The sequence below is a fragment of the Lepisosteus platostomus genome, chromosome 11 (genome assembly GCF_059453375.1).
Source record: "Lepisosteus platostomus isolate fLepPlt1 chromosome 11, fLepPlt1.hap1, whole genome shotgun sequence".
Classification (NCBI taxonomy): domain Eukaryota; kingdom Metazoa; phylum Chordata; class Actinopteri; order Semionotiformes; family Lepisosteidae; genus Lepisosteus; species Lepisosteus platostomus.
Genome location: NC_142621.1, coordinates 37,719,115 through 37,734,455, shown reverse-complemented (window position 1 = coordinate 37,734,455; position 15,341 = coordinate 37,719,115). Strand labels below are relative to the sequence as shown.

General features: G+C 40.5%; 2 protein-coding genes across 4 annotated transcripts; one reads left to right on the top strand and one right to left on the bottom strand.

The window, feature by feature from the left end:
• Window positions 1-1,237: 1,237 nt before the first annotated feature.
• Window positions 1,238-7,080, bottom strand: mrpl38 (mitochondrial ribosomal protein L38). 2 transcript variants are annotated; one of them, XM_088599536.1, is made up of 9 exons: window positions 6,949-7,080; window positions 5,855-6,034; window positions 5,398-5,529; window positions 4,684-4,892; window positions 4,434-4,506; window positions 4,066-4,111; window positions 3,033-3,191; window positions 2,074-2,210; window positions 1,238-1,553 (listed from the first exon to the last, which is right to left on the bottom strand). In XM_088599536.1, exons 1-9 carry the CDS (start codon window positions 7,025-7,027, stop codon window positions 1,417-1,419), a joined length of 1,152 nt encoding a protein of 383 aa, XP_088455662.1. In that variant the 5' UTR covers window positions 7,028-7,080; the 3' UTR covers window positions 1,238-1,416. The 2 variants fall into 2 exon arrangements, with proteins under 2 accessions (XP_088455662.1, XP_088455663.1); XM_088599537.1 differs by having other exon boundaries at window positions 6,831-6,964.
• trim65 (tripartite motif containing 65) lies at window positions 6,970-15,002 on the top strand. Of its 2 annotated transcripts, none has more exons than XM_088599534.1 (7): window positions 6,970-7,078; window positions 8,061-8,465; window positions 9,140-9,235; window positions 10,165-10,395; window positions 11,106-11,274; window positions 12,114-12,203; window positions 13,253-15,002. In XM_088599534.1, exons 1-7 carry the CDS (start codon window positions 7,058-7,060, stop codon window positions 13,777-13,779), a joined length of 1,539 nt encoding a protein of 512 aa, XP_088455660.1. In that variant the 5' UTR covers window positions 6,970-7,057; the 3' UTR covers window positions 13,780-15,002. The 2 variants fall into 2 exon arrangements, with proteins under 2 accessions (XP_088455660.1, XP_088455661.1); XM_088599535.1 differs by lacking the exon at window positions 6,970-7,078 and adding an exon at window positions 7,313-7,468.
• The last annotated feature ends 339 nt before the right edge of the window (window positions 15,003-15,341 follow it).

The following is a 15,341-nucleotide window of genomic DNA, read 5'->3' as shown; positions in this document are numbered from 1 at the left end:
AAAATGGTATCATTCGGTCCAACCAGTTAATTTTATCCCAGCAGATCCTGATCTCTCTTCTTTCATATGGCAGATGTTTCCTGACACTCAAGAAGACCTTCAGTTGGTTGTGGGGGAGCCTGTAAATGTCACTGGTATACGATGTCAAATGACTCTTGCAATGAAAATTTTTGGAAAGAAACTGTTCTTGCCTCCTGAAGGTCAAGGAAAGAAACAGACTTCTAGCCTTCTTAGCTTCCATGTTTTCTAGAAAGCATGCTCTTACAATCACAAGAAAAGATTGTAAACACAACTGATAGTATTGAATGTTATTTGTTTCCTTAGTCTTGGACAAATCTTGAGAAGTAATTATGAAAAACAATTCCAAATCTGCTGTTGGGGTACATCAGAGATCATGTTTGAATGATTTTATAAATATCTGTCCTTTTCCTAGAGATGCTGGGTTGCTGTGGGGGGGAAAAAAAGCAGCAGTGTTGTGAAGTAATTGAATGGCAAAAACCAAATGTGAAAAGGTTTACTAACCTTAAGGTCATAATAGCATTCCAAACTAATAAAACACACTGCAGCTGTGAACATACCCTTAAGCATTAGGTTTACAAAAGGGGTGGGAAAGATACCTTCTCTTGCACACAGTTTCTACTGATACTTTTGAAGGTCATTGCGTACAATATTCATTTCAATTATCTCTTGGCCCCGGGATCATTAATCTAAAAAAAGTTTTACAAGTGTGGTATTATTGAAAGGTGAAAATTATTAATAATTACAATGATAATGATTTCTGTTATTCATAACATCAGATATGAGAATCTTGGAAAACGGCACGTTAATAGAATACATATTCCCATGTCTCAAACACCATTCAGCTGTATGTCTGTACCTGAATCACTACCGAACTATTCCCAGACCTCATTTTCCCTGACCAACTCAGTTTGCTTGACTTGAATTCTCCTTCCCCCTATAACAAATATAGCAGTACCAGCCTGAATATTAAGGATAACAAGATGCACCATTTAAGCATGGAAAGAACTCTTGCACCAGAAGATAAAAGTTTTGTTTTCATGGTTCACCTTAGTTTGTACTTGGTAGTAAGTTCAAATACATAATACCAAGCCTTTTCACACAAAAAACAGTATTAATGTGGCAGCTGATTAAATCTGCTGTCCTTTTTCATTAACATCCACTGATTTTACCATATGAACATGATGGTACCATGATTAATGAAAGATTAATCCAGGACTGTGTTTGGGACTATTTTATCTTAACAATAAACAACAAACAAAAAAGGAGTCTCAGTAGAAAATCTGTCTCCAGCCTCAGGAACTCTTGGTTAATGTCTTCACAGCCTTGCCAGGCTTTTGGTAGGCTTGGCAGAGGTCACCCAGTTCATTACATGCAGCAGAAGCCGTTCAAATCAGATCAGTAGATGCCATAGCTGGGTTCCTGGCTGTCTCTGTATCTGTCCAGGTATCTGAGGGGTTGACCATGAGGGTACTTTTTCTGTGGAGGATGATACACAGGTGGTCTGTCATACTCAAACACAGGTTCCTTCATACCTGAGGAGAAAAGGCACAGATATGTAAAATTAGATACAATGCATAGTTACACTCTGTAACTGTTAATGCAAAATAAGGTATAATAATGTATTTTTACAGAACCCAAGACCGACTACAATCCATACCGAACCATTATGGCAGGACTCTGGTACCGGAATGAAATGAAAGAAGAGTCACAAAACCAGAATTTGGTGCTTAAAGGCAGTTTTGGAAGGGTAACACAAATTGTTATGGGGAGCCTTTGGCAATTTTAGTATAGCCTGCCCTGAAAATTATTTAGAAGGCAGCAATGACACCCAATGCCATTTAAACATTTTCATTCTAGCATTTTCAACAGAACTCTGGTATGATTAAGGATGGTTTTGGGTGCAGGTAATTGTTAGAAGGTCCTGAAATTGCTTGCTTTACTGTGCGTACATGCCACAGCCAAAATGTTTGACATTTAACCTTATTATGGCTTAGGAATGGGAGTATCAATCAGGCTCATCTGCTCAATGGAAATCAGAGATGCCAAACTCACTGAGCATCTCGTGGAAAGTGTGTGTGACGGAGTCATCCCACTGGCACTGGAAGAAGGCCAGCCCAGCTGGAGTCATTGCATCCTGATGCTTTCTGTAGAAATCCAAAGTTCTGAACGTCCTCATTGTTAAACTGTGACTAGAGAAAAAATAGGACTTGGTTATCAAGCGCCCTGTTAATTCCTCAATTTTACAAGTACAGCAGCCAGGACTGGCACAGCACATTGGATGGGCTCCTTAATTTAATAGAATAACATCCTTCTTAAAAAACTTAACTTTTAAGTCCTAACTACTGTAGTTGCCCAAGATACCAAGAAATCCCACCTCCACAATTCTAACAAAAATAAATTCTAGTCCTTGTCTTTTTTATTTGGCCAGAAGCTATATCACCCTGCAACTCACAACTGGAAACCCACTGAAGCTAAGCAGGTGTGAGCCTGGTCAGTACCTAGATGGGAGACCTCCTGGGAAAAACTAAGGTTGCTGCTGGAAGAGGTGTTAGTGGGGCCAGCAGAGGGCGCTCACCCTGTGGTCTATGTGGGTCCTAATGCCCTTGTGGTCATTAAAAATCCCAGGGCGTTTCTCGAAAAGAGTAGGGGTCTAACCCCGGCGTCCTGGCCAAATTTCCCATTGGCCATTACCAATCATGACCTCCTAATAATCCTCATCTATGAATTGGGTTCATTACTCTGTTCTCCTCCCCACTGATAGCTGATGAGCGTTCCGTTGCACTATGGTTGCTGTCGCATCATCCAGGTGGGGTTGCACATTGGTGGTGGTGGAGAGGAGTCCCCATTACCTGTAAAGTGCTTTGAGTGGTGTGTCCAGAAAAGCACTATATAAGTGTAAGCAATTATTATTATCCCAGCAAGTGTCCTTGGTTACCCAAATCACAATGGAATGGTTACTCAGCACTCATCTGTCAGCAGGCAGTGTGCACAAACATTTTCCTCCTACTCACCAGGGAGACTGTCTGTAATCTTCCTTGAAATTGATAGGCCCTTCCTGCTTGAACAGAATGAAGACAAACCTGTGGAATCCTGTGCCTTTGGCTGGGAAAGGTGGGAAATAATGACAAACTTCCTCTCCAGAATGGACCATATTCCCAGGAATATTACCTCTGGAATACAGGAAACAAATATTTTCAATGGCAAAATGGGGGAGAAAAAAAAGATACATGTTGACTACATAGTCTGTCTAGAGACTCTTGCAGTTACCAAGGCTCCATTTTTTGGCTTAATTAAAGCTGACAATTCAGGGTTAAGCTCAGAGATATAGAGTTAAAATTCACAGTATTATATACTGGATTTTTTTTTTATTTGGAATTGAGATTGTTTAGTACATACCCACCCAATTTGGAATTACCAATAGTTCACGCCAGCCTTTCAAAACCATTTAATACCAAAACAAATATAACATCCAATTATCTATCTAGTCAAATGGAGAAACAAGTCCACATTTTTTGTTTTGTTATATTAAGACAAACTGGAAGCGATCAGAATACTAATTATGATATGTAATTGACTTTCAGCAGTCTAGTTAATTTTTAGCCGGTAAAAACTGGATTTATATTACTAAGCACTGAAACATATTGGACAGTTAACAGGTTTAAAGAGACATTTTAACAGAAACCATTTGGAATTCTCTTGATATGATTTATGGAAATCAAAAAGTGTAAGGACAAGACCAAGGCAAGCAGTGAATATTTTACGACAAAGTGTTCCAGATTCAGAGAGAGTTTCCTCCCGTCAGATTACTGAACTCTACCCCTACCACTGGCTCACAGTGATGTTTTTTTTGTATGTTATTTAACTCGTTCCGTTTATGTTTTTGGTGTTTCCTTAATTTCTCTGTATTGGAGCATACATGTAAATAAGCATTTCATTGCACTTGAGCAATGAAATAATGACAATAAACTGAGCAATGACAATAAACTGAACTGAACGGCACCAAACTCTGCCACCTTGTGGCAGTCAAAGAAAAAAAGTACTCACACGAGCCAGTGAACATATTCGGACTCATTGTCTCTAAGGTGTTCATCTGTGAAAAGTATGAGAATAAATTTATATCTGTACACAAACAGAGATTTTATTAAGTCTACAGATACAAGAATGTATTAAATACACTGTTTTGCAATAAAAGAACACACAAAAGATTCACAAAAGATCCTCAGAGCAATACAGGTTCATTAATAAACTAAACTAACATTAAATTAGCAGATGCTGATGTAAACTCTTAAATACATAATTGATATTTTAACTCCTCACATTAAACCGGCCTCATCAAATAATGTTTTGGGTGAAGCTCTGAGTAAGAGTCAATTACTTACACACCTCATCACTGAGGTTCCCCTGAAACTCACCCGGGCTGGTAAGAAGCAGCGTCCACAGGGAGCCATCCTCTGCTCCAAATGTCACGTGAGGAGCACTGGCTGCCTGAAAGCAAACAAGGGGGTCAAAGACAGGTTAATATGTTGTTGGCACAAACCAGGAAAAAAACTGAAAGCGTCCACAAGCCCTGTCTTTCTCAGTACAAAGAGAAAGCAGAGTGGACAGATATTTTGAGATTTTGTACAAAAGCCCAGGTTTACATATAATGAAAAAAGAACATACCTCGCTGGGAGTTAGCACATTCCCACAATGCACTGGTGAACTGTGCTCCCCCTCTTTGCCATATACGACACGCAACACCACCCTTGGCACAAAGGTGGCATGAGGGAAGAGATCCCGATATATGCCATAGTACTCAGATACTCTCTGAACATCATAGGGACCGTTTGTCCTCTCCCACTCTGCCTTCACCTCATCCAGAGGTATTCGCACTGGAAGACAAGACCAACAGACATGCATATAGGCCTCATGAGAGATACCTTACATATAAACCTTTGGTAGCACTCTCCCTGTATTTTCCTAACTGAATCATTGGTATAACTCTAGAGGCAACCCTTTTATGCACTTAGGTTACACCAGTATTTAACAAGTGTCTGAAGTAGCCCCCATCCTGACTACACAGTAGAGGACTGGTCTGGACACATCACATCACTACACTTTCCAAGGCTGCTGAGCATTACAACATCTTGTACATGCTGTGATTTTTCCCACTCCCCCTCTTTCATGCATAAAGGTTCATCACAAGAATATATTTGGGTGCAAGAATATATATATATATTACAGAATATATTACAGTTGTGTGCATGGAACTATGTTAGTAACAAGAATTACAAAGGAAAGACTTTAGAATCCTGAGTATCATATGATTTTGTAATAAAACATTCACTAATCCCACAAATGTGCCCACTAAACCAACACAACACACTCACTACATACAGGTCTGCAGGCGTGTCACCCTCTCTAGTTCGCTGCTTCTGCGGTTCTCTCTGCACAATTTCCTCCTCTCCTTCACCTCTTGGCTTCGAGACAGTTGCAGACGAGGCAGGCCAATGTCAATCTTCTCAGCACCTTCAGGAGGAAAACAACAGCATGCTTATTCACATCTCTTAAAAATGAAATATGCACATCCTAAAGAACACAAACTAATACAGCTTGATGCATTCCCATGACATGTACTCAGACCTTCAGCTAGTCTTAAAAGTACAGACTCCCGTGAGGTATAGAAATGGGAAACACACCCATCCCATCCAGGGATGTACTCCAGTACTCTCTGGCTGTTCTACACTACAGAAATTGGGGTACGCTCCGACTCGACTTTTTTTTTTTTACAAAACCCTACTCGGACACCTTGCCAGACACCTTTGCCCTCCTTCCCATTGAGAAGCCTCCTCACCCTCCTCCTGCACGACATACTGTCTGTAGGTTTTCCACCAGTGGGGTTTCCTGCTCTCCACTTCCGCCACCTTCAGGTAACGTGTGTAACTGCGGTACTTCTCCAGAGACTCCAGGTTTCGGGCATCAATGTCTTCGTTGGGCATGGGTCCCAGTGGAGCTGCTCGCCGGCACGCAGCAGCTGAATTTTCAGGCAAAATATCCAAGTTAGACGATGCACACCATGCAGGAGTGATTCAGCTTCATCCACACAGAAGTGTCTTCTGGCACCTGGCTCTCCAAGAACACTTCATCTCATTTCTTTTGTGAGCATTCTCAGAGAAAAAGAAGTGAGTAAACAAAACTATCTACTGTACATTCTCTCCAGGTGAGACAAATCAACTCTGGTCTACACTACAGATTCTGTAATAAAGACAAAAAAGTCTAGATGTCCATATTACCATGGAGCCACCAGAAATAAGAAAGACATAACTGTTTAAATGATGGCCTTTGCATTAATATATTAAATTAAATATGTGGGTAAAACGCAAATACAACAAGTGACTATAAAACAAGCCCTTCCAACAAAAGAAACCTACTTTATACATGAGCCATTTTTATATCCAGAATTTCTGTACACTGGTCATACTATTTCGTTTTTGCTTTGCACCTCTAGTTAGTGCTGGGTTTAGTCTTTTTATTACTTTAATGCATTTACCTTTTTGAACTTGCTTTCCTTGTTTTACATATGCTATATGGATGTGAGTTTCTATTAAAAATATTTTAGGACGAAGCATAAAATAGAGTAGACAGACCTACATACTTAGACAAACCTCAATGCACAACACACACCTCTGTATTTACATACACTATATTGCCTCCATTCTCATTTCTCGGGAAAATTTAAAAGACCAATTTGAATGTAGGGCAGCTCTAATTCTTGCTGTACTACAACTAAAGATGCCATTATGACGAATTCAGTGACAGCAAAAACTTACATTAGAGTGATACCGTAACCGCGCTGGAAGCCATCGATATATGCAGTTCACAACCCTTGAAGTCGGACGACTCGAAAGCTGTCTAAGGTGCTGTTTCAGAGCTTAAACCACGATTTACCTGACGTTCCTAATCTTCGGAAGACGCCCAAATCCGTCCCTGTCCGCAGCACAACTCCACACACCATGCGCGCCGCCATGTTGCCCTTAGCATAAGGCAGTGGAGACTTATGGGATTTCTGCGCCTGCCGGTAAGATTGCAGCAGTCTAACAGCAAGCAGCTTTTCAAAACATTTTCAAAAGCATACCAATTAATCAAAGTCCGTAAAAGCAGTTTTTTTTTTATTTAAACGTGCCAGAGGGTCGTTAATTTCTTAGGATTATATTTGTTTAAGAAATATTGTGATATCGTTAAAAAAAAGAATATATGCCTCACTTTCCAAAACCGTGCACTATCCGCACACAGATTGGGCTGCGTTTTTGCAGTATGCGTGAGGTCACAAGCATTTTACACAGTTACCATATTGTGTATGTAAAGAAGAACGTGTTTCCGGAAAACATTGCGGAAGAGAAGTGGTGTTGACATTTTTAAAAAAAGATACAGTATTGGCATAAAGTACTTGGTTTGTTGAAATCCAGAGGTAAGTCTCTAAATCTGACGTTTACCTTCCATAACGTTTTATTATTGCTCATTCAAAAAATGTGCATTATTCGTATTTAATTGTTTAGTGGTTGAATTTGTAAATGGTTTTCGAAAACTTTGGGTTTGGTTTTTCGCCCGAAACTGAAAAAAGGAACAGGGTTTCCCTACTCTCGATAACAGGATCTGCCTTTGCCTGGCATACCACCCTTTTGATACTGCTTTCTTTCACGCTGGGGGTATTATGCTCTAATTAAACCCATCGATACTTTGCTAATGTTATATGTTATAAAGGTTGTAATAAAATCTTTCTAAACCTGGGCACCCCTTTGCTTGTCTGTTGTCCAGCAGGGCTATTCTAAATTTCAGGCTTTCTATGTGAGTAATGTTGGCACCTTAATCCACATGGAATCAACAATTTAAATATGAAGTGGTGCTAATTTTGTGATAGCTGTGCGTGTCTTCAGTGTAGTGGGAGGAAAAGCTACACTCACTGCAGTCTGCTTACTACTGTATTTTTTGTGAGTTAAAGTAATTTCAAAAACAAGATTGTTTTTTACTGTGGCGATATCAATTCATTTTTATATCTTTAGGTGACAGAAATGGACCATGGGAATCTGTCTTGTGCCATCTGTCTCGAGCCCTTCAAAGTCCCTGTCACCATCCCTTGCGGGCACAACTTCTGTTACAACTGCATCAGCAAGCATTGGGAGAGGGGGAATGGAATATGCTGTCCGTCTTGTCGGATGAGCTTCAATGAAAAGCCCCCCCTCAACAAAAATGTGAACTTGTCCGATCTGCTGGAGAATCATGAATGTGCTGAAAGTGCTCTGGGCAATGTATGCAGCAAGAGGGAGGTGGGGACCTGCAGGCAGCACAATAAATCCCTTGAGCTCTACTGCAGAACTGACCGCATGTGCATATGTTGCCAATGTGCCATTCAAGAGTGCAAGCCCCATGACATCGTGCTCATACAGGATGAGAGGAAAAAGCAAGAGGTTAGCAAAACCACATCCCTCTCACCGCTTTGTACCAGTGCACAGAAAAGGAAATACCTGTGGCCCAGGGAGCTGTGTCTCCACACTATCTGGCAGTAAAAATGATAGAGGTACAATACCCTTATCCAATACTGTGGAGATGCTGTCAATTCAAGCTCAAGAATCACTCAAGCAGTGAACTTGATACCCCTGTATTGCACATGGAGATTGAAGAATGGCTGACATATTCCACCAACCTGCACACTGCTCAGAGCCATAGGGTGTGCTGAAAGCTTCCTTGTGCTTAGGGTATTATTCACTGATTTCACTACAAGTCTACAGGTACAGGAGTCTCTGTTTTGCTGAGAGCCAAAGAGCCCTGGGTAATCAACCCCAGAGCTCTGCCCCGGTTATATTCTGCTAATGGTGAACACATAGAATTTCAGTCCCATTGGTGCTGTAGGTTAACCTAGGCTTGCCCTCTTCAACCTGCACCTGGAGTGAGCACCTTTACTGATTGAACCAGCTGCCAGACCCCCTTCCTTTTTTTCTTAACCTCTCTTTCTTAGCCTCTGGTAGTGTCATAAGGTTCTTAGGTGAATCTATGCTGAAACCACATTTGAGTGTGACACCATATGGAATGCAAAGGAGACAGCTGAGAAATGAGACTTTAACACTGCAGTTTGCTTTGACAGGTAACACTCAGCAAAAAGAATCAAGAGTTGGTCAGATACATTGAGGGCACGACAAAGAGCATTGAAGAACTAAAGGACAACATTGCCAAGACCAAGGTATGCTTGCTGTTGTAATCAGCAATCAGTTTGTAATTAACCCTTTTTTTTAGGCTGGTCCTAATTTAAAATCACAGTGCTTGTCCTTTGTAGCACCATGTATCAGGTGAACCTTACTTGTTGTGAAGACACTTCTTGTGGTCAACAGCAATGGCCAGTCCAGGTTCAGGACAAAAGGGAAGTGCAACCATTGACATCACCAAGGTTAAAGAACACTATCAATAGAATAAAAATAATATTTCTAATTGTTTTAACATCCAGTGAAATTCTCATTCATCCATTCATTTTCTAACCACTTCCTCCAATTACATGTCTCGGGGGAAACCGCAGCTTGTCCCACCAAACAGCGGGCTCACAGAGCCACACTCACACCGAAGCCAATAGTCCCCAAAAGTCAATAAACCTACCAGTATAGTTTGGACTGTGGGAGGAAACCCACACAAAATACAAATTCTAAGACAGATAGCCCTTGATCTGGAATTGAACCCTGCAACACCACTGCAACCACTGCCACCATACCCAGAAAAGCACACAGTGCCCTCTGCACAACATCTCATGACCTAGGATCTGCTATAGCAGTAACAAAGATCTTCATTAGCACTGAGCTTTCAGAAGTATAATACTACAGCATAATTCTTGATTTGTTTAATTGCTTTAAAATTTATAGCAGAAACGGTGTAGAATTCTGTTTTGGCCCTGTGTCCCAGTACATGTGACTTACAATATCAAAAAAGTCACAGTTGTGCTGGATGTGTGCATTTAACACACTACGATGCCCACTATGATAAGTCTCTTGACAGAAGATATGGACTATGTATAGGAGGCCGGCATGGTGGCATGACAATTAATGCTGCTAACATGCAGCTTTTGGTTTCTGGATTTAATTCTGGTCTGGGGCACCTTCTAATTCTTCTTCTTTTCTGATCCAGGTTTTCTTGCAGCAGACATCCGAGTGGGTGAATGTGAAGTTCTGCCAGCTGTTGAAGAGCATGACGGAGAAGCAGGAGGCAGTGCAGCAGTTCATGCAGCAGGAGATGGAGGTGGTTCTGACTGAGGCTGAGGGGAGACTCACCACTCTGGAAGAACGAGCTGAGAAGCTGAGGGAAAACCAGAAACAGATTGAAACCATTCATACTCTACCAGATATTCACTTTCTCCGGGTAAAGAGGCTGCAGATCCTTTTTTTACAAGACCATAATGTTGTGGCTTCTGCCTGCAGTCCATACATTTGAAGTGACCAGTGGCACTGCATTGCATGGCCTCCATTCTTACTCCTTGGTATCCTGTTGATACCAGGTAATGCTGTGTCCCAGAGAATTATGATGCACCTTCAAGCTTGCAGCAACATCCCTTCTCCTGTCAGCACCGACACTTCCATGTGGTGCGGTGGAGTTAATGGCATGTGATGAGCAAGAGCCTCATCAGTGGACATCAGAGGGAAGCATGCTTGCTCATGTTGGGTCATGGTTGAAGTGGCAAGTCAGGTTGATTAACATTCAGTAATACCCTATAGTGAGAATAATGTTGTTGTTGTTGTTGTTGTTTTTTTATCTGGTCCTGAGATCAGACATGGACTTTGCTTTGGGATTCCTCATTTAAAGGTGCTTTATAAATTGAAATATTTCCCTGTTCCTTAGGGTCTTGATGTTTAAGGAAAGTAAGTTACAGTATGTAAAATATTCTAATTATTTAAGAATTGGTAAAATAGATGTCTTTCATTGACCATTCATTATTGACCATTTCATTATTGGCCTATTAGGTTTTCAGCCCAACAACCACTGATATTTTGTACATTAAGACAGGCCTCCTCTGTAAGTTAACACCCAAAGTATGCAATATGACCCATCTCTGTTTTCTCAATCATCCACAGGAGGCTCAGTTTGTTGCACTGCCAGGCATTAGGAATGTGCCCCTGAATGTTTCCTCAGATCTTCAAGACATATTAACCGGGGTGACTGGCATCTTGTCCAAGATCTCCAAGCTTCTGCTGGAGGATCTGGAGAAAGCAATAAGTGTGGCCAGTGGCCAGGAGAGCCAAGGTAAGAGCACCAGCAGAACTGCCTGGGTCTTCTTATTGTGAGAATGGGCAGCTGTTAGTGGATGGGTGTTAATCATGTGTATTAAACCATTTCTGTTGAAAGTTTTATTTTTTCATGTTTTTCTTTTTATAGTTTCATTTATGATATTATATCTTCTCTACCTGTATTCACTTTCATGTTTTAATTTTTAAAGATAAAATCTTAGCATATATACTGTAATTGTTAATAGATTTTTTAAATAATGAGCATTCTGGAATGGCATTATGGGGGAGTGAAGTTTCAAGAGGATGCAAAATTAATATAAACACATGATAAAGAGTTCAGGCAAAGCTGCAAGATGATATATTAAGAATAATTGTTCAATGCGTATAACATGTATTGTATGTGTATTCTGTTATTTAAAAGGAGGCAGTCAGCTGTTTAGTGGAGCAAAGAAACTACTAAACCAGGGATCAGGTTGCTACCCATGGGTAGCATAGTCCCATTATGATTTGAAAAGTTTTGATTTGCAGTTAACCTAAATTTATCGATCACGCAACAGGCTACTATTACTTGGTATTATGGACTAGGTTTTTCTGTACATTGTCAGTAGGTGTGGAATCAGTAACAGCAATGCCGTTGTCCCTCACAAAATGCCACAGGCACATTTCCCTATTTGGGCGGGAGTGCAGTTATTGTGCAGTTATGTGTTGCTTGTACTTAGTGCTTAGCTTAGTGCTTCTTTTCTCATAAATTGGTCCCATATGACAAATATCTATTTGTACTCAAACTTCACAACAGTAGGACTTTTAAACCCAAATATCAATCCATCTTTTTCTCTTTTGTCTCCATACCATCAGGTTCTCCAGAAGATAAGCAGATTGTGGTGGCTAGTATTCCAGATCCCATTGACTCAAGCTGTTCACCTGTTAGAGAAGGCTTCCGTGCAAGTGGGTGGTTTTCAGAAAATTATAGTCAGTATCTTATCTTGCACTGTTGGTCAAACTGCCACATGGCACTAATTCTGACGTGGCAAAATAAATTTGCTTGAAACAACTTTCATATTGCTTTCTGCGGTGAATAAAAAAGCACTTATCACTGTATTATTTTAATGTACAACCAAATGAGGTTTGTGTCTAAACAGGTTTATCTCCTAATGCTTCTCCTGTTGGATTTCCTCATGCTGTTTTCAACTGGACTTCAGTCTGAAACTGACCTGGTGCTTTAAAACACTGAATCAGAAACGGGCTAGTAGTACGTGACAGTGACAAGATTCATTGCTTAATTTTCTCTTTGTGCAGAACAGAAAGTATAATTTCAGAAAAGTAATATATTATATATTGACCATTTATTTTTTTATATTTTGTTTGTGTTCTTGACAAATAGTGGTACTGATTGACAGAACTTGTCTAACTCCAGCAGAATCCAGCAGTTGTTTTTTTATATCCTGAAATACTGTTAAATTTGTCTCTCTCCGATGCTGACTTCTGTACAATACTTTTCCTGTTCCATTCTCTCCGTTAGGATTTCACAGGAGCCAACTGTACAAGGAATTTCTACTTCACTGTTGATGTTGCCATATCTGATTCTTATATACAGCCATGTATTCCTTTTATCACGGAACATGTACAAGTGGAGAAAAGTTCTGTTGTTGGTGGTGTGCGGTGTCAGTATTATAGCAAATAGGCTATGTTGGCTTTTTGAAAAGAAATCATAGATGTATTTGGTGTATCAGTTCAATCATTGACACTGTAACAAGTAGGAAATAACATGTTTTATATCTTGCTTGAATCAATGATTCAATCAATGAGTGAAAAACTGAGGTGTCTTCCTTAGTTGGAGCTTGGATTGAAATTGTATGTGGAATTTATGTCAGACTATAATATAGAGCACAGAGAAGCAGAACAGGTACTGTGACAGGCACACTGCATTCTCTACACTCATGCTTTCTGAGGGATTTCCATGCAGTAATCTTCTCTGTATCTTCCTCCCACAACAGATTACAGGAAGCTCTCGTTCAACCCTGACACAGCCAATGCCAACATCTGGCTGTCTAAGGACAACCGCCAGGCAAAGCACAAGACTTCAGACCCACAGAACTACCCCCCCAATAAAGCCCGTTTTGAGAACGTCTGGCAGGTGTTGTGCACTGAGGGGTTGTCGGGGGGGCAGCACTACTGGGAGGTAGAGATAACCAAACCCTGGGCCTACATAGGGGTGGCTTATGATTCGATACCCAGGAAGGGGAAAGGCAAGGACTTGATCCTGGGATTGAATGAGTTTTCCTGGAGCCTTCATCTGTCTGAGAAAGAACTTTGTGCCTGGCATGCAGGCAGGAAGGAGCCAGTCCAGATCAGGCCCCATTATAGGAGGATCGGTCTCCTGCTGAACTGCCATGCTGGTACACTCACCTACTATGGGGATGGGCAGACCATCCTGCATACCTTCTACAATGCCTTCTCCCAGGAGCTGTACCCAGCCTTCTGGATTGGCGAAGGTGTGAGTGTCACACTGTGCATGCCTTGACTGCAGGAACAGCTCTTGTCATTGGCCATTTTCTTGTATCAAGGCTTGCAGTGTTAATGTAACTCTCACTACTTCCAATCAACTTCCAATGACTGTTCTGTATATGACCTTCTGCATCAGGCCACTGGATGTACCACTGTTTTTACACAAGATTAAAACAAGCTGGGTGCTTGTTGTTGTGTCGCATTTGGAATATTTCTGTTAGCCGTGCTCGGTTTAATATGGCTTGTGTCTTGATGTAATTTCTTGTTTTTATGCATTCTGTTCTTTTGCTGTTCATCTTTTTAAATCCTGTTTAAAATGTGCACTATTTAATCAAAAATAGAAGGGTTATTTCTCTTTGCTAATTGTAAGAAAAATGAAGGTCAGAATTAAATAGCTGACATATGTGCCTACCTTGATGCTGGACTTAAATTTGGGACGTACAAATTTCCTGTAGTAAAAGTTACTATATTTCAGCCAGCACATATACAACCATCACACTTGAAATTGTCTAAGCTCAGAAGGTAAAACAGCTGTTTGAATATGACATCTACAAATGTGAATTTTTTGTTGCATCAGTGGACCATTACCTGAGTGAGTGTATTTCAGGTAGTGGCAGGGATACTGTGCCATTTTGAGTGAAATATTAAATGAAAATCCTTGTATGGAGACGAGCTTGTGCTTGTGAGTGTTCAAGAATGCGTGCCAACCCAGGCATCCTAGGTAAACCCCATTGCATACCTCAGGCAAGTGTAATTTCTCTGTTCCCACTTTTAGCGAGTGTCCTGCCACCCGAGAGGGGGATGCATTTCAGTGGCAAAACAAGTGAGCACTCTCCTACCTGGAAAGCACCTTGAGATGTTTTGTAATGATATAAGTAGAATATATCAGTATTTTTATTTTTATAAATTTATAGTGATGTATTTTAGCTGACGATGAAGAAGCAATTGCTTGGCTATACGTCTCAGATTAAATCCTGTCATCTGTTGCTTCCCATACTGCTAATCAATGTTACCAGTATGCTAAAATGGGAGGGGGTGTGTTGGGATCCACAAAGTGGATAATGGAATCACATTTGGTGTTGCTACATACAGTATATATTGTGGTCACTCATATAATAAGGAGAATGGAGATTGAGCTGACAGATGGAGAGTTGTGTACAGAGCTATAAAACAGGATATTGTATTTCTTTTCTTCTCTTTTCAGCATGGAATAAACCTTTACATAAATACAATAACCTACCTAGAAAGTGTCTAGTGAATCCTCCTTCTTTAAAACTATAGCTACCTTCGAACAAGTATAAATTCTCTTGGTAAAGCAACTATCTGCTTCCAGTGTGTCCTTACAGTCTGGGCCACATTGGCAAGCTGTTTACAAACTCTGAAGAACTGATAGAAAAGCTTGAAACATATTCATGTCATGAATCAGAATGGGACTGATAGAATTAATGTCATATGTTCTTTAAGTATAGTGAAAAATATCAAGCAATTCTCAAGCAAGTAAAATTAAGAATCTTATTTCATGATTTTCTGAGTTCTTTAGTACTATTAACTATTTCCAGCACTTCCTTGCTCCAGTAA

Excerpts from the sequence above, each read along its gene's own strand:
- mrpl38 (XM_088599536.1), bottom strand. The coding sequence starts at position 7,027 with ATGGCGGCGCGCATGGTGTGTGGAGTTGTGCTGCGGACAGGGACGGAT. Across the intron at positions 6,035-6,948 it reads CCGAAGATTAGGAACGTCAG|CTGCTGCGTGCCGGCGAGCA; the intron begins GTAAATCGTGGT and ends CTGAAAATTCAG. Across the intron at positions 4,893-5,397 it reads GGTGACACGCCTGCAGACCT|TGCGAATACCTCTGGATGAG; the intron begins GTATGTAGTGAG and ends CTTGTCTTCCAG.
- trim65 (XM_088599534.1), top strand. The coding sequence starts at position 7,058 with ATGGGATTTCTGCGCCTGCCG. Across the intron at positions 9,236-10,164 it reads ACAACATTGCCAAGACCAAG|GTTTTCTTGCAGCAGACATC; the intron begins GTATGCTTGCTG and ends TTTCTGATCCAG. Across the intron at positions 10,396-11,105 it reads CAGATATTCACTTTCTCCGG|GAGGCTCAGTTTGTTGCACT; the intron begins GTAAAGAGGCTG and ends AATCATCCACAG.